Source organism: Perca fluviatilis, chromosome 16, assembly GCF_010015445.1.
Source record: "Perca fluviatilis chromosome 16, GENO_Pfluv_1.0, whole genome shotgun sequence".
In the NCBI taxonomy this organism is placed as follows: domain Eukaryota; kingdom Metazoa; phylum Chordata; class Actinopteri; order Perciformes; family Percidae; genus Perca; species Perca fluviatilis.
Window position 1 is genome coordinate 16233776 of NC_053127.1, and position 26520 is coordinate 16260295.

General features: G+C 41.2%; 2 protein-coding genes across 4 annotated transcripts in view; both read left to right on the forward strand.

Annotated features, from left to right (window-relative positions):
- Positions 1-17046, forward strand: part of rbm27 (RNA binding motif protein 27) — a 20198-nt gene extending 3152 nt beyond the window's left edge. Inside the window, exons 3-21 of one of the 3 annotated variants that reach the window (XM_039776982.1) lie at positions 105-232; positions 451-521; positions 2024-2220; positions 2703-3014; positions 3699-3926; positions 4866-5039; positions 6801-6947; positions 7132-7285; positions 8450-8603; positions 8973-9206; positions 10358-10489; positions 11166-11291; positions 11462-11536; positions 11639-11815; positions 12477-12581; positions 14656-14883; positions 15106-15189; positions 15322-15441; positions 15980-17046. In XM_039776982.1, the coding sequence (XP_039632916.1) occupies positions 105-232; positions 451-521; positions 2024-2220; positions 2703-3014; positions 3699-3926; positions 4866-5039; positions 6801-6947; positions 7132-7285; positions 8450-8603; positions 8973-9206; positions 10358-10489; positions 11166-11291; positions 11462-11536; positions 11639-11815; positions 12477-12581; positions 14656-14883; positions 15106-15189; positions 15322-15441; positions 15980-16075 (2942 nt within the window). In that variant the 3' untranslated portion in view covers positions 16076-17046. The remainder of the gene's footprint in view (positions 1-104; positions 233-450; positions 522-2023; positions 2221-2702; positions 3015-3698; positions 3927-4865; positions 5040-6800; positions 6948-7131; positions 7286-8449; positions 8604-8972; positions 9207-10357; positions 10490-11165; positions 11292-11461; positions 11537-11638; positions 11816-12476; positions 12582-14655; positions 14884-15105; positions 15190-15321; positions 15442-15979) is intronic. The other 2 variants (XM_039776980.1, XM_039776981.1) reach the window with 2 other exon arrangements.
- A 2934-nt stretch (positions 17047-19980) lies between these two features.
- pou4f3 (POU class 4 homeobox 3) lies at positions 19981-26309 on the forward strand. The gene is made up of 3 exons (XM_039826410.1): positions 19981-20012; positions 22537-22693; positions 23040-26309. The coding sequence occupies exons 2-3, from the start codon at positions 22574-22576 to the stop codon at positions 23979-23981; spliced, it is 1062 nt and encodes a 353-aa protein (XP_039682344.1). The 5' UTR covers positions 19981-20012; positions 22537-22573; the 3' UTR covers positions 23982-26309.
- Positions 26310-26520: the final 211 nt, after the last annotated feature.

A 26520-nucleotide genomic window follows, 5' to 3' on the forward strand; every position in this document is an offset into this window, starting at 1 on the left:
ACATTTCATGCCTGATGGCCAATTTAAAGGGAGTATGCAAAATGACACATAATTACGATAAAAGATTATATAAGATATTCACATGATTCATGTTGTCTTTGCAGAGACAACAGGATTTGTGGATAAACTCTTTGAATGTCTGACAACTAAGAACTACCTGGGAAATCCTGCTGCCAAGGAAGTTCCTAAAGAAGAGGTCAAACCACCTGCAGTCAAATCTGATGTTGTGGAGGTAAAAAGAAATGTGACACATTTATTGGCTGCAATACGACTCTGACAATATATAGCTTGACAGTGAAAAATCTGTATTGTCAAATATGGGGTTTTGGATCAAATCATTTAATAAATATGTCATTGTGTATTACAGGACACTGCATATAAATCTTCTGTTTTAAAAACATAAAATAGAGAAGCATTTAAGTCAAGTAACCGTTTTTTTTTTTCCTCAAGGCTGAAACTCCAGAGGAGGAGAGAGAAAACAGGCGGAGGAGAAGTCCTTTGAGGACCTTCAATGAATCCAGGTATGGCTTTGGGTTCGGGGATAAGTTTCTGCTCAGCTAAATGATGACGCATATATGCAGATGCTATTCTGACGTGTGAGACATATAGCACCTTCATTCAAGTCCGAGTCAGGCTGAATGTGCAATAAATAGGGTCTTGATTACTTACTGCTGATAAAAACCCATAATTTTGTAGCAGTCTTAACATGTGGATGTATACAGTATAATTGCATGGTTAGTTCCCACAAGTCCTGTATTTAGCTTGATGAAGGCCCTGGTGTCTAGTAGCCTGTCCCTTGTCAATAACCGATCGGACAATACAAGAACTGGTATACTAACATTCAAAACAACAGTTGGTGTTTAATGTGCTTTGACGCTTGATTTACATTCTGCGGCATTAAATCGGTTGTTCTGTCTTTATGACAGAAATAATGTAATTTGTCTATAATTTATTCATTCTGATCAATTTATTTTCCTGTGCTTTCACCGTGTACAGTAAATGAAACGCAACACTTCCTGTGGATTTTGAACACCAACAGCCTTTTAGGAAAGGAAAGGGATTATGCCCCAAGAAATGCTGTAATAGTTTTAATGTAAAATCCATAAAGAAACCTGTTCAGGTTTCATAAACAGCAACAGCGAATTAACACAGTGCTTTGGAACAGATCGGATAGAAAGGAGGATATACTTAGATTAGGATTATACTTAGATTACTAACATACACTGTTGGTGAAATAAAAGCGTCTTTCCAATAACAACTCAAAACCTGTTTCTTTCTCCAGTACTGTTGAATAAAGGCCACTACAACTGATTTAGAGTATTTTGATATGATCATTAAGACCTTCATTTACCATAGCTGGTTTAAGATTCAATCCTGCTACAACCCTCTTAAATACAGTATGTCTGTTGGACACTTGCATTTAAAACAGGCATAAAGATAGTTATTGGAAACAAATTCCCTTTAACTCATCAACCACTGCTGTGGCAATTTTGCAATTCCACTTTGACAAACGAGGAATGAGACACAAATCTCTTACAGTATTGTCAAACTTTATTAACGCTCCGAGCATGGTACACAAAACAAAGGTTTGTTTGAAATGTGCACACCCAAGAGAAGCCGATCCCCTCCTTTTATACCTTGGAGTGGTCCCAGTTCTTGGTTGGCACTCCCAGGGGGTCATGCTTGAACCATGTATGACTTTACAGGAGATGAAGCTGCTTCCCTTGGTGGCTGTCCAGTATGGTCTAGTCTCAATTTACAGTTACTGCTGGCAACTTAACACAAACACACTTTTTCATATTTGTAGCACCCTGGGGAGCAATCAGGCAAAGGTTCATGGTACAGATTCAGAATGATCAACAAAGTAGAAATAATACATGATTGTTACACATGCTATACAGATGTTTCGGACAAATGCAATAAGGAGTCTGTCTAATAAACGTATTCAAACATGATTATTTGTATAATTTCCCTGACAAGATAGTTATTGAAATATATTCCCTCTAACTCCTAAACCACACAGGAGCCGTGATGACAGGAGGCGAGATGAGCGTAAGCGCCGCGACTTTGATCGGCATGGGAAAAGCGCCAATGACTCTCACCGCGAGCGGGAGCGTCGCAGGGTCAGCCCCCGTGGGAGGAGCTACAGCCGAAGTCGCAGCCGAAGCAGGAGCGGCAGCCGAGGAAAGAGCAGGGACAGGGAGCACAGAGGAGGCAGAGGTGAGAAAAGTTCCCCCACAGCCAATAACAACAGCACAGGGGACCAGACCCAAGAGTGTAGTAGTTGCTGAAGCTCCTGTCAGCACAGTCGAACTGTGCATTAGCGATGCAGAGTGTGAAGTGCACAGAGGCGCTTAAGATTTTTTGAGAGTAGACCGAACAGAGTTGTGGATGCAGCGGTTTGTATTATATTCTGTTGGATTGTTGGTCCGTGTTGCTGGGAGTTGTTATCGATAAGGAACAATGTGGACAGCTTTGCAGTTGCATCAGTGGGGATTTAACAACACAGCCTGGAATTGGCCTTATCAGCCGCAAGGTTACGGTAATCTACACCTCTAAGTGTTTGACATGAAGAAAGAAGTATCTGTTTTTTAAAAGCTTAAAATTGACAGGGTATACATTTCTGCTATGGTCCACTACTCTACTGCAATACTTATTCGTGTTTTGTTAAAATACCTCCTATTTCTGCTTGTCTTCAACAGACTTCAAGTCTAAGTTTGAGCTGGAAAGGAAGGACACCGACTGCTACAACTCTTCCAACACATCCGGCTCCCAGCAGCAGCAGCACCCGTCGCCTCTCCTTCCCCTGCCCACACCTCCGCACCCCTTTTCTTCCTCGTCGTCCGCTGGAGTCTCAGGACCGGGAGGTGTTCCCGTAGTAACACCGGCTCACCTGCCCGATAGCACTACAGACAGCTGGTCTGGCTACTATGGCACCCAGAGGCAAGATGTTGTCGGCAAGCCTTTTAGCAACAAGACTGTTTCGCTCAAACAGCGCTGCAGGGATTATGATGGTAGGAACAAAGTGAATCATCATTTCCTCCTTGCCCTTTTATTTATGCGTTCTAACAATTCTTCTGTTTAGTTTTGCCACAACATTCCCTTGAACTATTTCTGCAGAAAGTTACGTTGTCATTGTAAGGTTTGCGGTCTAATCTTTAACATTATATTCCCATTAAGGGTTATTGGTTGCCTTTATTTTATTTTATTTTGTCTCCTCACTAATGACCACTGTTTAGCACTTGCTCTTTTCTCCCCAGTGAAATGTAGGAAAGCAAGCAGGCTCACCAGAGACACAAGGGTTTAAAGTTAACCACTGTCCCTGAAGCACACTGCTATCTGTCACAGTGCTCAAACACAGCCACTAGGGACCCAGTTTCTTAATGAGACTGTGGGGTAAATACATGCACTGTATGTTTTAGCTGCTTTGATCTCGGATAAGCTTTCATCTTGTTTATTTATCCTCATTGCTCTTTATATTTTTTCAGTAATATTTTTGTGAATGAATTTGACTTCCAGGGGCCCAAACCCCTTAGAATGATTACAGTAGGTTACAAATAGATACTTTTTAAGTATCTGAGGAAAAAGTACAGAGAAGGTCTTGCTTAGAGAGGTTTTTTACGGTGTCCTAAACATCTCAAATACCTACATTCTGTATGAAAAAGCTATATTTTGACGTCTGTTTCTCCCTCACACAGAAAAGGGATTTTGTGTCCGTGGTGACCTTTGTCCATTCGACCACGGCAACGACCCTCTCATCGTTGATGATGTCAATCTACCGAACATGATTCCTTTCCCTCCCCCACCTGTTATGCCCCCCGCTGGCCTGCCCATGCCCCCGATCACTGAGCCACCCCCTCCCCTCAGGATGCCTGCGATGCCACCCTATGGCCAGCCACCACCACCGGGCGTCTTCCCCATGACTGGTAAGTAGTACCTGCAACACTGGTGCATAAATGGAAACTTTTCGAAGTTCCAGTTGATGTGAGCAGTAACATTTCTTGTGGCTAGTACAATTGTGAAAGCGACCGGTGACTTGATTTTTACAAACCACTGCAGATCGACATTTTTCCTCCATCTCTGGTAATGTACTCTCTTATCAATTTCTTAAATGGATTTAAGTGACTACTCTTTTTCTTGCTTCCACCAACAATTAGGTAAACATTTTGATTATATGTTGATTATAACTGCTGGGAGTGTTGCACAGGTCAGAAATCTCTTCTAAGAGTGTAGTCCTTAATTTTAAGTGACACTGTATCCATTACTGTGTCTATAGCTGATTCAGAACTTCTGACAAACTTTTTTTTTTTAGATACACAGGCATAATTTCACTACCTTGGTTGTTTTTATGACCCTTGTTTTAGTTGTTTTTTTATTGTGTTTAGAAGTTGTTGTTTTTTTTTTACTGGAAATCCAGCTTTTTTTGTATACAGTATTTATCAGTATTATTTCTAGAGACTACATTATGTGTGGAAACACACTGAACATAGACTCCACTCTGCCGTAGAGAGGGTTTTATTTACCTGGTAGAAGAAAAGGCCGTTCATTAGGTTGCTCTTCTTTCTACATACCGTCCTGTCTAATTGTGGCTTATTCCTACAATTGCCTTGAATATGCTGGTTCATGAAATTATGTTCTTACTGTGACGTTTGACTTCTGATTTTGCTATAAATCTGATGCAAATTATATTTTTTTATTGTAACGTGGAAGCATTGCATTGAACAATTATCACTTTCTGGAACCTTCACTGTCATATTAAAGCAACCTGTCTGGCATGAAATACATTTTTAGTAGCACAAATCAAAGACTCACTGTCATACTTGTGATATACCTGAGACATTAGCATGGGCTTGTGTCTCCCTCAGGACCCCCACTGATAGTAACCAGTGGGATTGATACCCCTAACCACCAAACGGCAATCACTTCTTCTCCTCCTATTGGACCGCCTGGTGTGGGGCTGCCGCCTACTCTTCCTCCTCCACCTCCTCCCTCCTCGTCCTCATCTGTATCTCTTCGTCCCCAATATGTCCAGTCTGAATGTAAGCAGCGATGCTTTTCCTATTCAGATTGGGAAATTGTGGTCTTTATTTCCTGCTGTCCTGTTTTTGTTTAATTATAGTAGACAGGGGTGTAGTGGTACACAAAAGTCTTGGCTCGGTTCATACCCCGGTTTAGGAGTCGCAGTTTGGTGAAAGTTTGGTGTCAACGACGGACTAAATCCTCTTGCTTGGAACTGATTGGGACATTTTGCCCACTAGCAACTTTGGCAAACTATTTATTTATTTATTTATTTATTTATTTATTTATTTATTCATTCATATAAAAATAAGGAACATTTCAAACACTTCTGTATTACACTGTGCGAACACTAAACAAACACTTTGCCAAAAGGCAACCGGTCACAATAGGCTATAAAACTAAAACGTATCTCTTATGCTATGAATTTAAAAATGCCAAAGTAAATTGAATGATGCAAAATAAAATGCGTGCATTGGGAGGAGTTTTTCAATTAGTTTTGCCTTTGCTATATTTAAACATTCAAAGCACCCAAACATTTATCATCCCGCTGATTGACACATCTGGGTGATATCGACAAATGTGCATTGGCATGTTGGATGTGTTTACATTCACATACTCTACAATGCCGAAACACTGTCTTATCTTATACACAACTCTCTCCGTCGCTGTTGTAGCTGACCAGGAACCTGCAGGCTCTCCTTCCAGTTTCGGCATTTCATTTGAACTCGCCTTAGTGTGACCGACTCGCACGCCAGTCTGCTTGTGCCATCTTCAGCTCAGCATTTGTTGCTAACAACGTCAACCAAAATATTCTGAACATAACTCATGCCTGTGAACTTTGGTTCCACAATACGTACACCAATCTACGTACAGTTTATTCTGCATGCACCGGACTGTGACCCCCGGATCGTGACAGTTCGGTACGAATACACAAACCGTTGCAGCCCTGGTTGAAATGACTACAAAGTTAAGGTTGAACTATACGGACTAAGCAAGTGAGCATTAGGTTGCTTTTTGTGGACTACCCTGTCTTTATTTTCTCCTTCAAAAGTTGTTTTATGCTTGACGTTGTAGTGGATGCAGTGTGTGATGCACATGCATTTCTTCAGACTGCAGTAACGGCTGTTGACCAGAGGGTAGCACTGTTTATTAACCTAAGACAAAGTAGCTATTAGCAATTAACATGAATTCTGCCACATTTTACTGTGTTAAGTGTAATTCAGCTTATGGATTATTCCAGCTAAACAGAAAATCTAATGCTTAGTTCAAATGGAGTGGGTCTATTTTTAGTTATTTACAAACACCTTAATGCAACTCAGAATTATGCTAAAATCACGTCTGTCATGAAAGGTCGCATTTTGTTAAATTTTGCCTTTTGTATTACAGTAAACTGTGGCTCAGGATTAGAATTGTCACCTTTTATGATGTTTCATCTTGGATATATTTTTTCCATTACAATTACTGTACTTTCATTTATTTTCATTTGTATATATCTTTCTCATTATTACATATTTATTTGAAATACTATTTAGAGCTGTATTTAACAGACTGTCAGAGGTTGCTTCTGTTACTCAGTTGGACACAGTTAAACTCATCACTTCTTTACAAGATTGGTGTGTGCTAGATAGGTCACTGAATGCCAGGCAGTACTTACTTATTAATGCCAGACTGCTTGATTTCATAGTGTAATTTCAGTTTCTTTGTTCATTTTCTGTCATTTGAATTTTTTCACATTATGGCTGTTAATAAGATTTTTGTGTGTGTTCATTTTTACACATTAGATAACTATGATCCAGAGGGCTATAACCCAGAGTCGCCAGGCCTGACTGCAGCAGGTCGTAACCCGTACCGTCAGTTCATTCCCCGGGTGCAGACGCAGCGCTCCAACCTTATCGGCCTCACCTCCAACGAAGGACAAGGCTCGAGAGGTAGCAAATATTCACCTTCGTAGTAGTCACACTCTTCCCTAAACTAATCCTGGGCAATGGGCACGGTTGGATCGATGGATGCTGATGGACCCCTTTATGATGGATATAGCTAAATACAAAAGTGCTGAGTGTTAATTAGTGATAATTGTTTCTCTGTGTTTTTGTCTGTGTGTGCGTCTTTCAGCTGCCAACATAGTGATCCAGACAGAGCCTGCCACTGCAGCTAGCACTCCTGGAAGTAACGTGTCCCGTTTCAACACAGAGCAGGACAGCAGGAAGAGAACCATGGTACCCAGTACAGCTGAGGGACCAGCAGCTAAAAAACCCTGGATTGAGAAGTAAGGATTTTAAAGACACGCACGTTTTAAGGGTTTTACTGATATTTCACAATGTTAAAATTTGAAATAGAGAAATGTCCTGCCTTTGATCAAACAAATCCTTGCCTCCCCCATTTCCTGTTACTGCAATGGGAGCCTTGTTTTAAGCCAAGGTGACTCCTAGGTCAGGAGCCTATCTTTAGTGTCAGTTGTGGGAAGCAGGTGCACACAAACATCCCTGTGACTACTAGGATGCTTCCATTGGCTCTACTTGTAATCCAAATTGAGTGTCAACCCAGTTAAACTTGTTCCTCATTTTCAAGGATAACTGTTATATGGTTTGTAAGAACTTCAATTAGGGCTGGGTATCGTTCAAAATCTTTCGATCCGGTGCCAATTTCGATACCTCAGTTTCGATACCGGTTCCTAACTACGTTTTTTGATACGATATGTTTTAAAATCCATTTCAGCATCCACAAACATTCATTAAACACAAAGCTTTTATTTTCCAACTTAATTGTGAATCAAAATAGTTATCAAAATGTAAAACTTCTGGTAACACTGCTCACTCAGAGTAACATTAATAAAGTTGCCTTGCCTTACAAGCTCAGCCTGTCAGTCAGTTACCAGGGCAAAGAAACCACCGTTGTGCCTGCTTGCCTATATAGCTTAGAGGAAGTGTAACATCAACAGCACCGCGACCGCTTTCTGCTCGCCATTAATATCATATCGCAGCAAACGCTGTCTGCGTGAAGTTTTGAAAAACTTGAAACGCCTGTATCGGCATTGCTGTGACTCACTGTGACTTCAACAACACTACAGAGCCGACGACGTAGTTTACTCGGTCCGCGTGTGTGAGTCGAAGCTCTGCTCGCTGTCAGTATGCAGAGAGGACAGATAAGCTTGCACTTAAGCGTTCAGATGCATTTGGCACCGAAAGATTAATAATTTTTCGATACTCATAGGATCAGACATTTTTTTTCGGTACCATAAAAGTATCGACGTTCTGTGCCCAGCCCTAACTTCAATATGAAGGCGGAAACTCAAACCTCAGCTCGTCAATCTGGGTTCGATTTCACCGCCTAAAATGTTGATTGGCTTGTCTGCTTTTCCCATTATTTTTCTTTAAAACAAATACTGTGGTGAACTTCAGGTATCAACATCACAGTCGTCTTCTTGTTTTAGGCCAAGCTTTAACAACCAACATAAGAACACTTTTCCCAAGAGGTATCACTATGTGAACACCAAGTTGGAGGTGCGCAAGATCCCACGTGAGCTCAACAACATCACCAAGCTCAATGAGCACTTCAGCAAATTTGGAACCATCGTCAATATCCAGGTAAAATGCATGACTTGCAAAGGGCTACAGTTCTCATTGTTTAAGGGTTTGGTCAACAATAGTAGCAGAAGAAGTAGTAGACTGTAGTTTGTCAAAAAGTCTAGTGAAAATTATTCAAATTTTGCATTTTTTTAAATGCATGACAGACATACAGTGCAGGATTCACAGAAGTTGCAGGACAAAATGTAACAGGATGTCACATTTACTATATGTGGCTCACATACACCTTTTAGACTCAAGAAGTAAAACAAAACTTAACATGACTTTATAATGTAATGAATGTTGAATTTTGGACAAAAACGAATAGCTCAGAATAATTAGTTTCATCTAATACACATACCTACTCTGCACGCTCTAAACTCAATCCAGGTGGTGTTTGGCGGAGACCCAGAGGCGGCATTAATTCAGTACACAAAGAATGAAGAGGCCAGGCGGGCCATATCCAGCATCGAGGCGGTCCTCAACAACCGCTTCATCCGTGTGTACTGGCACCGCGAGCCCGGCACCAACAACACAGGGCTTCAGCAGCTGGAGCAGAGCTCAGGGAGCCAGGTGGCCGGGTCAGTGCCCAGCCAGGGGCTGCAGCACAGCAACATGCATAAGGTTAGAACTGAAACCAGTAGAAGTCCTTCATCTTTTCGTGATGATCTCTTAAGCCCAGTTCAGACAAAAGATTCACGACGAGACGAGTTGAAACTTGCAACTACTTGCAACGTGCCGGTCTGCAACGTTCTGAAACCTGCCAGTTTACACCAATGTGACGAGACGGTGTGTCATCTCCATAGCAACCACTCTTTGTACTTATGTTCTAACTTCAGACTTTGTTTTGTTTTTTGTAGCTTATATATCGTGCTCGTGGTTGCTTGTGGGTCCCAATACTCTGCCATTTCAACCAATTGACCGTTTGTAATAGGGCTGCTCGATTATGGAAAAAAATATAATCACGATTATTTCGGTCAATATTGAAATCACGGTAATTTGACTTTAACGATTACTCGACTTCTGGAAAGATGTTGCAATTATTGAACTTAAAAAACAGTGGAAAAGGTTAAATAAATCAACAGTAAAAAAACACATACAACTGTGAAATTTGCCTTAATACTTTTCCTATTTAAAGTGCCCATATTATGAAAACGAATCACTTTTTCTTGGATTTGGGGTGTTATTTTGTGTCTCTGGTGCTTCCACACGCATACAAACTTGGAGTGCGATACGGTTTCTGAATGTGTCCTCCCTTCAGTCTCCGGGTGAGCTGTTCAAAATCGGCAGGGCTTTCTACGTCACTAGCCGAAATGAGGTGGCTAACCGTAGCATGCTAGCATGCTATAGAAAATAAAGTTTACTTGCAATAATAATTGCTTTTCTCGATTTATTCTGTTTTTGGGATCATTGGGAGCCAAAATCATAATCACAATTAAATTCCTATTAATTGCACATCCCTAGTTTGTAACATAGAAATAAAATGGATTACGGATCATTTTGATTCCATAGTTTGTAACTGACTTTACAAGACGACCTCGCTATTGGCTGTTGAAGCAGGTGGTGTCCCTTACATTCTGAAATCAGCCACTGGCGACTTGACAAGCTTGAGATGGGCCGGTTCAGACTGCTGCAACTTTTCTTTGCAACGTTCTCAAAACGTCTTGTTTGTCTCGTTGCGAATCTTTGGTCTGAGCTGAGCTTTAGTTTTACCACTCCTTCATCAGATTGAATTATTTTCTCCCTTTTTTATTTTATTTTTTTTTGATCTGCAGGGTATCAAGCAGCACAGTCCAGCCGCCTACGTGTTGAACAAGACTGTTCCCAAGCATCAACTGCAAGCATTGCCTGGGGTCACCGCTTCAACCAAGCCGGGCAGCCTGAACACAAACCCAGATGCTGTCACTGTACGTTTTATTCTAGATGCAGGTGTCGGATGATGCCAGACCCGGGTGAAATGGCAATTTCAAATGAATGATTTGTTTCAACGAGCTTGGAATACCACACTTAATATCAATCTGTGCAGTTGTACTTAGGCACAGTAGTGTTTGAGCTAAATGCTCATGTCAGCATGCTAACATGCTGATGTTTAAGCAGGTATAATGTTAACTATGTTAACTACCTTAGTTTAGCGTATTGGCATGCTCGGTATAATATTATCGGGACAGTCAGTGCGTCCAGTCAACAGTGTAGGTGGAATGTTCCCAACACACAAATATTAGGATTAACAAACCCAGCCCTGCGGTGTGTGCCATTGCAAATGGGAACCCGGTTACCGCCAGTTCACTGCTGTGAAGCTAGAGGTCTCAGAGACATAAAGATTACAGTCCAATGACCCTGGTCAGCTGGTCTCACACGTTCTAATAGCATATAAGAATAGGAGTAATGCAGGAGAATAAATAATAATTAGTTGGCACTTAATGCATTCTTGCTCATGTCCATTACAGCTGTACACAAGCTCATTGTGATTCTCTCTCTCTCTCTCTCTCTCTCTCTCTCTCTCTCTCTCTCTCTCTCTCTCTCTCTCTCTCTCTCTCTCTCTCTCTCTCTCTCTCTCTCTCTCTGTGTGTGTGTGGCACTTAGGTGGTGCCTGCATTGACAAACACCCAGAAGGGCCCCTATACTTCCACAGCCCTAAAGTCCTCCTCAAAGAGCTTTGGAAAAACGGGAAAAGCACTAGAAGCACAGGAAGTCCTCAAGAAGAAACAGGCATGTGGCTTAATTTTATAATACATATTTTGACTGGATACGAGAATAGCAGAGCTGGGATTAACCATTTGTTTCCCTCAAGGGCCACCAGTGAGAAATGAAATGTCCATTTACAGCAAATTTTCACCTCAGTGAAGGTCTTTTTTTTTTATTGTCTTTTTTTCATTTAGGAGGCATTAAAACTCCAGCAGGACATGAGAAAGCAGAAGCAAGAGATGTTGAAGACACAGATTGAGTGTCAGAAGGTAAGACTCGCCTCAACATCCCCTCCGTTTAGCCCCCCACCCGATTTCTTTTCCTGTCTATTACACCTTCTTCTCTCTCACTGCTCGTCCTTCTTCCTCCAGGCCTTGATAAACCGCCTTGAGAAGAACCGAGGGATGAAACCTGAGGAACGAGCCAACATCATGAAGACCCTGAAGGAGCTGACGGAGAAGATCGCACAGCTGCAGAATGAAATGAACCCTGCCTCCCAGGTATCCAGCGCCAAACCCAACCACGGCCAGTCCAAGACCAAGACTGATGTAAGTTTGGGCCATTTTGGTCAGGAACATGATGGAGTGCATCATCTCCTTTAGGCCGCTTTCAGGCTAGAGCAGGCAGTCCGGTGAAAACGCCAGTACTCCCATTCATTTTGAATGGGGATAGTGCGTTAGGAGGGTGCCAAAAAGACAAATTCAACTTTTGGAGAAAAGCAACCCAAAGTCACGCTGCAGTGGCCAGCGTCAGACTTGTCAGTCCATTTTGGGGCGTTGTAAGAGTACCATACAGTAAACACTACTCTATCGCTGCCACAAGAAAGTTTTTAAATAACTACCAAGCACAGGACACAGCATGTCTCTTTTCTTTTTCTCTCTGAGAAATTAAGCTGCTTTCAAGTGCGGATGGAAATGTCGCGATTATAGAAACGCTCTGACGGAAAACAATAATTGTGAACTATAAAGTCTACAGAACACAACAGGGTGTCACACAAATTTGGCCATTTGGTGACACTCCCACACTGCCCCACATGCCTGCTGCGGATCGCTGGAGTCGCCGGATGCTCTCTGAGCGCGGCCTTACACAGAGATGGCCATGTGGAGTTCTGTCCATCCACTGTAGATCTGTTTTGAAACTGACTTACTAAATACAAAAAAAGAAATGAAAAACTGAAGCGTTTTCTCATTTTACATATGTGACCACCAGGCCCAGAAGGAATTGCTGGATGCTGAGCTGGACTTTCACAAGAAGATGACCTCTGGAGAGGATACAACAGACCTCAAGAGAAAACTGGGACAGTTGCAGGTGGAGGTAATACACACACTCCCACACACACGCACACAGTACATAACCACAGGCCAACAATCTGAAAAGATAGCTAGCAGTGCACAAAGAGATTACAGTGGCCGCATCTTGCATCAGCAGCATTTTTCTTGAGCACTGAATTTGAGGATGTGATACCAAGAAATGCCTTAGAGGAAGTCAGCAAATAAGATAGTATTTACATTTATCACTCAACACTGCCCGATTATGTAAAGATACAGGTAGAAAAACGTGCACATCCAAATAACTTTTTCACAGGGCTGAATGAAAAGCACAAGTAGTATTTCATCAATAAAATTAATAAAGCAACATTTTGATAGGAATAAATAATACAAACAAAATCCTCAGTTTTCAGTTGTATGTTTGTATTCACACAATCGAGTTTATCTTCTATCAATTCTAGAGGGGACACGTGTAGGAATGTTCACTCACATCTGGGCCAGAACGAATTAGTGAACTGTAGAAGCTTTACCTGAAGATAATGTGTGTTAATGCTGTATGCGCTGATGCAAATTGGCACATCAATGGCTGAATTTATAATCCTATAAAATCGCATTGACACTAATGTAATAGTTGAGTTAAAGATTCAATGGGAGTGAAAGCACTTCTGCTTTAGACTTTAATGTATTACAGTATATAAAATGTACAGGTCATTATATTTGCAGTTGATCAGGGTTCAGTACTGAGAATTGTGATATTTTTATTATATAACATTATATATATATATATACATTATATAACACATAAACTATATATGTTAGGATAATGACCTTATGTATAGTTAGTCAGTGTCTAACACTGAGCATTCTAAAAGATAAACGGAGGTAGTATTGTATAGAATGGCTGAGATACAATCAATGGTTTGGTCAATCAATGGTTTTACACTCAATTGGTTTAAAACGTAATAACTAAAGAAATATATCTAAACAATAGCAAAAGTCACAGGTCGCACAATGTACGAATTAACCATTTTGGTAGCATTAAAACTAAGAGGAAATGCAAATCAAGTGTCTTTAAAAAATCATGCTCTCAGGCATATCTTGATTAGGCAGGTATTTATATATGATTGATAATTGAGTTATGTAGCTAATAAGAAAAAAAGGGCACAGAATTTTAAGAAGTATGCAAGACAATATGCTATTGTGTATATGTCACACAACCTAAACGTACATGAATCTGAGTTTTTTTTTGTTTTTTTTGTTTTTTAGGCTTTTCATCATTAAATGAAATAGTTTGGGTTTTTTTAATCCATGAAAAAAAAAAATTGAAGCTGCATCCACGGCTGTTAGTCAGCTAAGACTTTGCCCACTTCTCTTTTGCCATCTAAACTAGCAGCACACACAGACACACACTCGGTTGGCTGTGTCAAAAGATCAGCCTAAAAAGAACATAGCTGTTGTTAGCAACACCCTGCCTAGCATGTTTTTTCCCCTTCTACCCCTGTGCGTCCTAAATTAGTTTGTTATTAAAAATGCATATTCATCCAAACCTGACCCTTCTTCTGCACATTAAACTGCAGCCACTCAAGCAATCCCAGAGGAACAGCCGCTAACGAAGCCAAATCAGACACCGGTCCAACACTGATGGAGTGCCGTCTCATTAAAGTTTGAGCCGCTGGTCCTTGTAAGAAAATCGCGGTATGACAATTAGAGGGAGAAGTGAGCGAGGGACAAATGGATAGGAGAGTGGTTGTGAGGTTGTGGAGTGGTTAGGAAGCCAGGAGATGTCACTTTAAAAATGGAGGAGCGACAACTGATGGTAAAGGGTAGAGAGTGACAGAGGAAGGAAGGACCAGAGTCAAGTGTAAAGAATGTTTAAGAGACCCATGATAAATTCAAACACTGTAGTTTCCTTTGTTTTCACATTGAAAAGCACAACAGCACAGCATCAAGACGCACAATCTGGTTTTCCACATCTGTTGGTAATGATTATTTTAACACAGCCAGGTGGTGCCCATATATTCTTGCCTGTGTATATTGGAAAAAAAGCAGCAGCTCCTCTGTTTTATAACCTAAAACCTACTGAACTGTCCTTTTTTATACAATTTTTTTTTTTTTTGTAGGCGACTCGGTTGGGTCTGATCCGGCCCCCAGTGGGTCGAGGCCGGGGCCGAGGTAAGATGGCGCTGGAGCACGGTTCAGTGCACATGGGCCGCGGCCGGGGCCGCAGCCGGGAGATGATGGCGCGAAGCGGTACCGTGAACCGCATGGTGGTTGACCACAGACCCAGAGCCCTGGCTATTTTGGGGGTCACTCAGGAGGAAAAGGACGAGCTAAAGCCGCACTTTGTGGTGAGGACTGTTACACTTTTATTTATTTTTTATATTTTTATATTTATTTTTTTTTTTTTTTTTTTTTTTTTTTTTTTTTTTTTATTTTTTATATATATATATATATATAATTTAGTTACAGGTTCAGGGGTCACACTGATAACTGTTACACAGGGAATTAAATTGATTATTGAACAATTATACTGCAGTTAATCCTGATCTTTTTTCTTTTTTTTATCTTAGAAATTTGGTGAGGTCGAGGATGTCCGTGACCAAGACGCCAACAGCGTCGTCATGACCTTTAAGACACGAAGCGAAGCAGAGAATGTAAGTCGCATGACTCTGAATCAGACCGGTCTGTCTTTGCCTCTTTTTCTTCTTTTCTCCCTCGAATCACCCAAAATGAAATGATAGTCAAATGCAAAAGGTGTAACTTGCAACTCCTGTTTTGTTTTCTAGGCAGCTAACCAAGGAGCTAAGTTCAAGGGTCGTGTGCTGCAGATTTCCTGGTACAAGCCCAAAACGCCCTCTGTCACAACGGAGCCAGAGGAGGAAGAGGCTAAAGATGAGGACAATGCGGTATGACACATCACACACAAACGGCTAAAATACAGCCACCCAGAAACCAGGAGAGGAAGTCCATGTACAGTACAACTTAAAATTCGAAGTGGGGAACTTTTGGAAGTTTTAGTTCTGTTCACAGATTTAACTCGTACATTTCTCTCCAGTGCTTCTAAATGTTTCACTGCTGCTCCCAATGGAAAAGCAGGGCAAGCCTCTCAGTACTAAGAGCATCTTAGCCCTTTGAGTAAAACAGCATTACTGTCAGGTGAAATCCTCATTCTGTGTTTTCATGTTTTGGGATGTTTCGGCTGTCCCTTTTCACACGGACGTTTGTTTCGGCACTGTTACGGCTCTGTGACTACCCTCGTCCCTCTGTCCTCCTCTTTCCTCTTCGTAACTTTCACACAGACGGCGAGGCAGCTTAAAGGCGCATCAGTCCCGCCCTTTGAGCAGGCTGTGGGAAAGGGGCTAATGTAAAGAAACATTACATAATCTCGTCAGTTTGTGTGTTCAAAGATTAACAATAGATTTGTTTTGTTTTCCATCCAAACAGAAGGAAGCTAGCTCGTATTTGCCCGGTGAAGAGGAAGAAGAGGAGGAGGACGACGATGAAGATGACGAATACGAGAGCCGATCTTGGAGACGATGAAGGCATTGTGATTCGTCATGATCTGCTCTCCAGCAGAATCCGTCACTACTTTTTCCCGACAAGCAGATGAAATCATTACAACCAAACTCACATTTTTTCTTCTTTTCCAGTATTGTCGAACTAAGTAATTTTAGACTCTGATCAAAGTAAAAACGTTGTTACTTTACTGTACATCAAAAGAAGTTTAGAGGGCCGACAGTTTTTTTTATCCCTCGACTGAACAATTATTTAAAACCTCTCACTTTTGCTGAGAAAGATACATGTTAAGTTGTTCTTATAGATAGAATAACATATAAGTTTCAGTGTGCATACCAGATGATTAATATCAGTAATGCACAAAGTTGTGTCAACTGTGAATAGGTATTTTTATACATACTGTATTTAAGCCTTTTTCTCACCAGTTTTTTGAAAAATCTTGTCCTCAGTTCAGGGACAGCCATTCCCTCACCAATAGAACGTTCTCTGTTGCTACCAGAGAGAGATTTATTTATTTTTCCAAGCCCAAAATGTTAAAAGGATCCAATCATCCAAATATTTTTGACAGTGAATCACTGTGCTGGCATGACTATATGCTAGTTTGTGCCTGTTGTATTCTAACTAAACGGAGCCACCTTTACCCAGCACCAAAAGGTGCTGCTACTGTACCACAACCATATTAGAGCCAGTGCAGGTACAAAAAGGATACCAGTGCAATAGAAAAATCTAAACTTGTTTACAAATTGCCGTGTCCATGCACGTCAGATACAGTCTTATAGTATATCTTCAAATTCCCTCGCCCCCCCATTTGTGTTTTTTTGCTCACTAAATGTCCGATGCCACTCTGTGTAAATATAAACACCCACACTGGTGTTTATATTTTACATTTTCAAAGAGTGTTTAACATTTTTCACTTGTTTTATTCTGTCTCCTGGTCATCCAACAGGCCTGGCAGGACAAGGATCCGATCACCCATTTTAAAAAAAAAAAAAAAGTGAGATCCATAGACGGGTGTTTGAATGTAATACTGAACAGTTGATTTTAAATATATATATATATATATATTATATATATATATATATATATATATATATATATATATATATATATATATATAAATTTCTTTGCCTTACACAATCAGCGGATGGCTGAATTTTTACAAGATTTGTGATTTACTTTTTGTAAATTTTGTAAATGCTTGAAAGAGAAATTACTGTTGTACTTTTTTTTTAAGTTTTTTTTTTTTGTTGTCATTTTCAACAGTCAGATAAAAAAAGGTCAAGCAAGAGTGCTTAGCATCTCTGCTTATTCGCAAGACTATTTCATTCGTGTTAAACCAGTCTGTTATTTTACTAAATTTGTCGTCTAAGTAGCACATTTCTTTCTTTCTTTTTAACTTTCTGAGCTGTGGAAAACACTCGAATGGCAGTGGGAGTCATGCACCTCACTATATTATTTGTGAATTAGTGCACCTTTGCCTGTGTCTCAAAACCGTGCTCTAAACCCACTGTACAAGTGAAACCACAATGTGCACCTTTCACAACAAAAAGTTTTATTTTGCAAATAATGTATTTTAGAATCCGCAGGGTGGGAGGAATGAAAGTCATTAAAGTTCACATGGAAATGTGCTTAAAGGAACACGCCGACTTATTGGGACTTTAGCTTATTCACCGTAACCCCAGATACCCTTCTCATCTCCATGCGTGTCGTAACTCCATCTGATGCCCCCAGCGCTAGCTAAACCTAGCACAGATCCTGGAGGTAACCGGTTCCAACTAGCCTACTGCTCCGTTTAAGTGACAAAAGTAACGCCAACATTTTCCTATTTACATGTTGTGATTTGTATAGTTACAGGGTGTAGAAATAACAAGGTTAATATGCTTTTACTATCTAGTAATTGTTGACTCTGTTACTCCAACTCCGAGCAAACTCTCTGCTCCTCACCACAGGGCTTCAGGTGCTGCGAGCAAGTCACTCCTCCCAAGTAGCAGAAGTAGCAGTGCTTCGCCTTTCTGAGAATATAGTTCCCAGTATGTATACGGTTAGAAGACGGCTGTGTCTCATAAGACCTTGTAATTTGTACACGCTGTGACTATACAAATCACAACATGTAAATGGTAACATGTTGCCGTTATTTTGTCACTTATTGGGAGCAGTAGGTTAGATGGAGCCGGTTACCTCCAGGATCTGTGGAGATGAGAAGGGTATGTATGGACTTATCTAACTCTGGGGGTTACTGTGAATAAGCTAAAGTCCTAATAAGTCGGTGTGTTCCTTTTTAAATGCAAGAAATACATGTTTGACAGTTTAGCAAGTTTTCAATTCTGTTGCTTCCCTGAAACGAAATGTTTACATGCATTCTTATCATAACTCAACTAAACTGATCATATCAAATAACACAACCAGTCAGATTGAAGAACCAAAACAAATGAGAGGGAGATAGTAACTTATTAGTTGCTTGTAGCAGTCTCACTACTCTACGCTAGCATGCAGGTAGAGATCTATGCGGCAATACAGTCAGTAACAGAATTCAGATCTAACACCACATGTAAGGGGGTGCGGAACAGTTTGAAACACATTACATGTTTTCCTCCCAACTACAATGTCCGTAACACTCTTGTTTGGATTGCATATCTCACTGTTGACTGATAACTCAGAAGTCTCCTGCCAGTGGTCCATTTAAAACCTTTGAGTTCTATGGCGTTCAAAGTTAGGTTTAGGTGTGTGAAAGCTGAAGCGTCTCTCTTCGGCACTTAGTACTTTAATATTATTTGCTCATATGATATTTTTTATATGAGGTCACTGGCAGTTGTATAGGACAAACCTGTACTGGCAGGGTTCTTGCTTGTGTGAGGATTCAGAGAAGGTCTCCCACTTTTTGTACTATACTCTGTATGCTACTATCACAATGGTGTAAAAAAAAAAATGTTTATTCAATAATAGTTTTGGATTTGTTACTGTTTATATTTGCAGGATGTGGATGTATTTTCTTCATGTATTTTGTTTGTAAAAAAAGAAATTGATTTCTAATTTACTAGCATGTTTGCTTTTGCCAATAAAGATGGAGGAATGGGGTGCTTGAAAGACGGTAAAAAAAAAAGGAAGAGAAAAGAAAAAAAATAAAATTTCAATTGGATCTGGCAAAGAGAAGGAAAAAAAAAAAAAAAAAAAAGATTTTGAGAGAAAAAGAAAAACGTTGACCAAAAAAGAAGTTGGCATTGGCAAGGGAAAAAAAATGCAGGCAAAAGCATTCCAGAAAATATTACCTTAAACTCTTGTGTGGTCTCATTCATTTTGCATGTTATCTGCTAGAAATCATAGACATCAATTTGCTGACATAAAGTAATAACACATTACATAACACCCCACTGAGTCTGAGACAAGGTATCTTTAAATGCCCCCACCTCATTCACAATTTTCATATAATAGGACACCTAGGAGTTCATTATTGCACTTATACCATGGCTGATTACCACGGGCAAAAAGTGAAGATCTTCAGCTGTGTCAGTGCTGAAATATTAAGACTAGTGCTGGCCTAGTCTACAGCCAAGACATTCACTTCCGGGATTGCTCTGATTCGGAGGATGTCAGTTACCTTCCGCTTTCTTTGTTTTTGAATTTTGAACTGGTCGAATTATGAGGTGTATGGTTAAGTGCTCCTCAGATCTCTGCAGGGTAAATCCAGACAGATAGCTAGACTATCTGTCCAATCAGAGTTTTCCGTTGCACGACTAAAACAACCTTTGAACGTACACATGTTCCACCAAAACAAGATCCTTCCTGAGGCTATCTTACAGTGGCACAGTTCCTCCGTCCGGCGCTTAGCACCGCCCAAGAAGATTGTGATTGGTTTAAAGAAATGCCAATAAACCAGAGCACGTTTTCCTCCCATCTCAGAATGCTGAGTGAACTAGCCAGACCCTCCTCCGCAGCGCTGTGCAGGAAGGTCTTGTAATGCGAGGTTAGTGCTGACCTGGACAGTGTTACTTTGTGGTGATTTTATCGGATTCTTGCTAGCCAATCAGAAATGGGGCCATTTGCCTCCAAAGTGTAGTGAAGTAAAAGTAGAAAGGAAATACTCAAGTAAAGTAGGCTAGAAGTACCTCAACATTGTTCTAGTTGTAGGCCTACTTCAGTAAATGTCGTTAGTTACATTCCAACACTAAATTCTATGTAGGGCTTGGGCACAAATATAAGACTAGGCGGCAGCCTCTCTATCTGGGTAGTCAACGTAATTCAATACGTTCCATTGTGTCCATCTTATTAAGGAGAAGAAGCCAATCCTTGCTCACACGCTCACTTTGACACCCACGCGCCCAAACAAATTCACCACGTCACAGTAGACTACAGGCTGACCTCTGACGTGCATTTTAATTACAGCAGCCAGAGACTACGCCATATTAAAACATCCCTGAATAATGCACGAGCGTTTCTTACTTTAGGAAGTCAAGTAAAAACACTCAGAGTCTGTTTAGTTTAATGCAGAAGCTTCCGGCTCTCCCTGGGGGAAGGGATTTCACTCTGGGGCCTGAGCAGAGCACTGTTCCGGGTAAATCCCGCAGTGGCCTGGTGACTGGGAGGACTCTAAGGAAGCCAATTTCTGCCAGTACAATTTGATATAGCCTAGATATAAATATAAAATATAATTATAAAACTTAACAAAAATTAGAATGAATGTTTTTCTAATATTATGGCATACTACAATACTACAATAATAATAAACATTTTATAAAATGACAAGTCACAATTACGAGACAGCATCTAAGGTATAATGCCTTAGTAAGTCAATTTATAAGACACTAAATATGATATATACATATATATATATATATACACACACACACACACACACACAGTAGTTATACTCATAAATAAAAAATTACAGTCTATAGATAAGAAATACAAATATGCTGTTAAAACACATTTGTGAAACCGGCCCATATTTTCAATTATGATTAAGAAACATAAACAAAGCTGCTGAATTGTAACTCCATAGTCACCATACAGTAATGCATGCTGTGACAGTAGTTACAGTAGGATGTCTGGTGGAGTGTACAGTATGCAGGCCAGATAGGGGTAAAAAGAATAGAGCCGCTCTCACATTTGGCCACAATATAGCAACGTTCTTCTCAAAACATGTCACATGCAATCTTCAGAAATCTGAAAAAGCACAGAGATGACAGAGTTGTAAACAATGACCACTAAATTATGAATGGTCCCAGCTTTATAACAGCTTTTAGGGGGTAAGAAAAAGGGAAGGGATGAGAAAAGGGACTTTGGCCTTTATTTAGACTAATATGCATTCAGTGGGATCCATATACGAACAGCTTCTTAAGATTTTTTCTATAGAACACTTACATTGTTTTCTCTCGCATAGTCTAAAAATAGATAATTTTATCAGTGTTATGTGGTTAAATTTCACATATGCACTCCTCAGGTAGAAAATCAAAACATTCTGTCTTTAATTAAAAATCTCAACCCAAACGTTAAAAAAATTTTTTTTAAAGGCATCTCCATCTCGTTTATGTCTTTTGTCTCCCCTAAACTCATGCAAGTAGCCAGCCATGCAGCTCTTAAAGTTTGGCTCCCCAGCCTGCAACAGGTTTGCATGGTGAGAAAAGATCTCAGCTGTTTTAATCTGTGTAATGAATAAGAACATGCCAGGGTGGTAATGGATGCCTGCCACCATGCAGCTAAATTATTCAGAGTCTGGGGAACCAGAGAGGCGGCCAACAGGATCAGATGGACCCGCTTTGTCATCGGTCCGCCTCTGCCCGCCTGTCTCTTCTTTCGGCCCGTCCACCCCGGCTTGGTGAGTTTAAACCAGGCAGCCACATGAGAAGGCTGTAAAGCAGCCCCGAGGATGCGCGTTCACATGGGAGGAGAGCAGGCCAAGGTCCTGGGGTCAACTGGTCAGCAACCTGCAGGCCTGAGATACAATTTGAAGCATGTAGTAGCCTACCCAAACTGTTGAGCAACATTATAGGCTTGTATGCGTTTTAGATTTTATTGAATCTGTCTAAAGTATATGGATTTGCATAAGGGAACACTGTCACCTGGTAACCACAGGGTTGCTGCGCTGTCCATGGTGCTGAAATAATTGGATCACTATAGTGGATGAATCCACGGTTTTATTTTTGTCGCACCAAACATAAACATTAGTAAAAATATTAGTAATGCCATTGGATGTCATAATAACGATATCGTCAATGAACAACGTTTAATTAGAAGATCATTTGTGAATTTGGTTGGGTTTGTTTGACGCTTGCGCACAGAGGCCAACATTTAGCAACTTGTAAATTGAGCAGAGGAGCAGGTGGGAGGAGAGGAGGAGGGAGGCTGAAAGAAGAGGAGGGGGGGGGGGGGGAGGGGATAAGAAAAAGGGAGAGAGGGATGCCGGGAGGTGCCGCCGATGTTAACAGCTCAGTCTGGTGAAGAAGAGCAGAGGAGCTCTGTAGCTGTCCGCTCTCCTGTTTTCATGTCAGGGGCCACATTGCTTGCGAGGTGCTTGCAGGGAGGAGGATGATGACCATGAACGGCAAGCAGCATTTCTCCATGCACCCGGCTCTGCACGAGCCCAAGTATCCCGGCCTGCACTCAGGCTCGGAGGGCATGCGCAGAGTCTGTCTGCCCGCCCCGCAGGTACGTTCAGGTCGGGGGGGAGAATGGCTGTGGAGTATAGGCCTACTGGGTGAGAGGAGGGGGAAATATCACACTGGAAATGTCTGTAAAGTTGATTTGACAGGACTTTGTTCTATCCGCTATCTCTCTCTCTCTCTCCTCTGTCTGTGCCCCCAACCTCCTCCCTCTCATCCACATGTCTTTTCAAGCAATGCGCTTGCTTTCATATTAATTTTTATGACCTGCGCGTTTAGGAGGGTTCTCTCCTCTCCTCAGCGCTGCTTGCCTTTGGAAAATGTTTTTTAGATCCTGAGAGCTGCCTGACAGAATTCCCCACTGACTCCAGTATGCGCACTCTTGCTTGCAGCTGCAGGGCAATATATTCGGAGGCTTTGATGAGAGCCTGCTGGCACGGGCAGAGGCTCTGGCGGCTGCTGACAGCATTGTCTCTCACGGCAAGAATCACCCGTTCAAACCAGACGTGACTTACCATACCATGAGCAGTGTCCCCTGCACCTCAGCCTCCTCTTCCTCCTCCACCACCGTGCCCATCTCCCACGTGCCCTCCACCATCGCCTCCCACCACCATCACCACCACCACCACCTCGGACAGACCCTGGAGGCCGGGGACCTCCTGGACCACCTCTCCTCCAGCCTGGCCGTGACCGGGATGGGTGCTCCGGAGCCTCCCGGGATGACCACGTCGGCGCACCACCACCAGCACCCTCACCACCACCTGCAGACCATGGGGCAACTGCACCAGGCGATGGCCAACATGGCCCACCCTCACTCCCTGTCAGTGCACGGCGGCATGGCGTGCATCAACGACGTGGAGTCGGATCCCAGGGAGCTGGAAGCCTTTGCTGAGCGGTTCAAGCAGAGGAGGATCAAACTCGGAGTGACCCAGGCGGACGTCGGGTCGGCACTGGCCAACCTCAAGATCCCCGGAGTGGGGTCTTTGAGCCAGAGCACCATCTGCAGGTTCGAGTCCCTCACTTTGTCTCACAACAACATGATAGCGCTCAAGCCGGTTCTCCAGGCCTGGCTCGAGGAAGCAGAGGCTGCGTACCGGGAGAAAAGCAGCAAGCCGGACCTTTTCAACGGGAACGAGAGGAAAAGAAAGCGCACCTCCATCGCCGCGCCGGAGAAGCGCTCTTTGGAGGCGTACTTTGCCATCCAGCCTCGGCCCTCCTCGGAAAAAATTGCGGCCATCGCCGAAAAACTGGACCTGAAAAAGAATGTGGTCCGAGTGTGGTTTTGCAACCAGAGGCAAAAACAGAAACGAATGAAGTACTCTGCGGTGCACTGAGTTTCACACATCATGAATAAAATAGCCTACTACATTTTTGATCGAGTGATTAATAATAGCCTAAGTAGCCTAACTAACAGGGATTTATCAACAGCTGTTCACGTCTCATCTGGGATTATCTCCAAAAAGACTTTAATTTTTCATTTCGTGTCACTCACTCTTCGTTGTTGCACTTTTTTCGATTTTGTTATCAATGTGGGACTCATAAATGATTGTGTTCTATCTGTGAGGAGGGTGATTTTGATGTTGTTGATCAAGTATCTTGCGCACACTAAATATGAACTTTCAGTAAATCCACCCTGACAGTTTGTCACATACAGGGACTTTAATTCACTTATTTTTTTTTATTTTATCCATGAAATGGAGTTTAGTTGTTGTTTACGGGCTGTTTAATTGTCAGCGGTGTTAAACTGATGCTGTATGAAGATTTTAAAAGAGAAAGAAATGAAGATTTCAGGACAAGATAATGGATTTTTTTTGTAATGCTGGTTGAGTTTATCCTCCGCATCACTGGCTCACATGTGCAGAAGTAGCCTACACCATCTTGAACTGTGTTCTCCTTTTTTTTTTTTTTTTTTTTAATGAATTCGGACTAATGAGGGGATCAAAAATTCACCTTTTTAAACCACCATTTTGTTTTGCAAACAAACCTGCTCTCTTCGTGAACTGTGATGGTCATTAACGTACAGATATGAATAATTATTATACAGTAATGTAATTGCACAAGGTATGACGCACTAAGTCTGTTTATCTTCAATTATTTAGAGATGGAAATGACACCGTCATATATGAGGCACATCCGTGTGGCTTTGGCTGCTGCTATTTTAATATTTTGATGTGAACATGTTTTGGAGCATTACAGGTGAGCTATAGACCTATATCGATTATGTAGACCAATATATATACAGTATCACCTAAATTAAGTATTTATTTTTTCCTCACTCTTGATTTCACTTGGGAAAAAAAACGTGTGAAGTTTAAACTTAATAAATGGTTATTTTCTAAAAACAATATATTTAAAAAAAATCCTGAGGCCGCGATGTTATTTTTGTGCTTTATTAAGTTCATCTTGAGGCCTATACATGCTTAATGTACATTGTTTTACGACAGACAAACAAACAGCAACAGAACTGATTTCCTTTCTACACGTCCTGAGCTGCACCAATGGGCGATATATTCTTGGTTTGTTTTATGGGAACTCGCCTGACTATTTTATTTATGACTCCCTAAAGCTCTGCTGGGATTAAATATGTATTGTCGTACATGATATAAGCGCCACAGAAAAAAATAAAGGCATCTATTTTCACACCGCGGGGGGCAGAATGTGCGTCCTCTACACGCTGCTAATGGCCCCTCTTCCTCCTCTGATTAGTGCGCTTTTAATTATGGACGCCCTCATGTCACCGGGTTATGGCGTGCATTGGGTTTGAAATTATTAAGTAATGACGATGCAATATTAATTATATATTGGTATAAAATGAAGTAATGTGGAGGAGTTGGGAGTAGAAGTCTGACTGGGAACTCTAGGGAGAGACGCACAGGTTCACCGAGGAAGCAGGGACATGAAAGTAGCCTAGTTTATTTTTTTTACTTGCTTGACTAAGTAAGTATTTCCCCCCTTTCTTAACGTAATTATTATTTTGTTTTAAGCAGATAGGGGAACCATTTCACTAACTTATGATTCATTTCCCATAGCCAACAGTGCTATTATTATTATTATGGTTGTTGTTGTGGTTAAATGTAAGTGCGACTCTTCATTGCATTTGACGTATTTTTCCACGTATTTCAATAAACCTTCTCTTGGCAGACTTAATTCAAATTGCTTAACTTAAATCAAATTTGACTTCTAATTCCTGATTTATCATCTGGTAGTTTTCGTTCCCAACAATGGTCACTTTCTCCCTAATATTAATCAAACATTTCTGAAATAATAATAATGATACTACATTTAGGCTACTAATATAATAATTAAAAGCTTCCTCCGGAACCCTCCCAGGGCCAACATGCGGGTGTGTGCTGTTCCCAGTGAGATGTTTCAGCCAGGGGATCAATACTTGGCAATTACGCGGAAACGTTTGTGGCTCATATTAATATATTCTCTTTGATGCGGAGTTGGGATTAATCACAGTCTGTAATTAATGGTAGTAAATATGATTTATTTAAGGGGAAGCCAGGATAAAATGCAAATGTTAATTGTTGTCATTAATATGCCTCTTTCCAAATTGTGTCACATATCTGTTTGGAAATGTTTTACATGTTTCAGCTGATGTTTCGTGATTAAATGTCATCAAACCCTCTAAGAATGAGAACGATTAGGCCTCAAACATCCAACATCTTTGTGTGTTTCTGACGTAATTGTGAAGGTAAAAAAAAAAGAAGCTTCGCAGTGTGAATAATTGATCTTTGCAATAGCCGTATTGATATCATAACGTACTCGCCATGTGGTAAGTTGAGCTGAAGGCTTGTAAGCGTTAGCGGCATGTGGCGATTGAGGGCACTTGAATTATTCAGCAGCAGCTGAAAGGTATATTGCATTTTC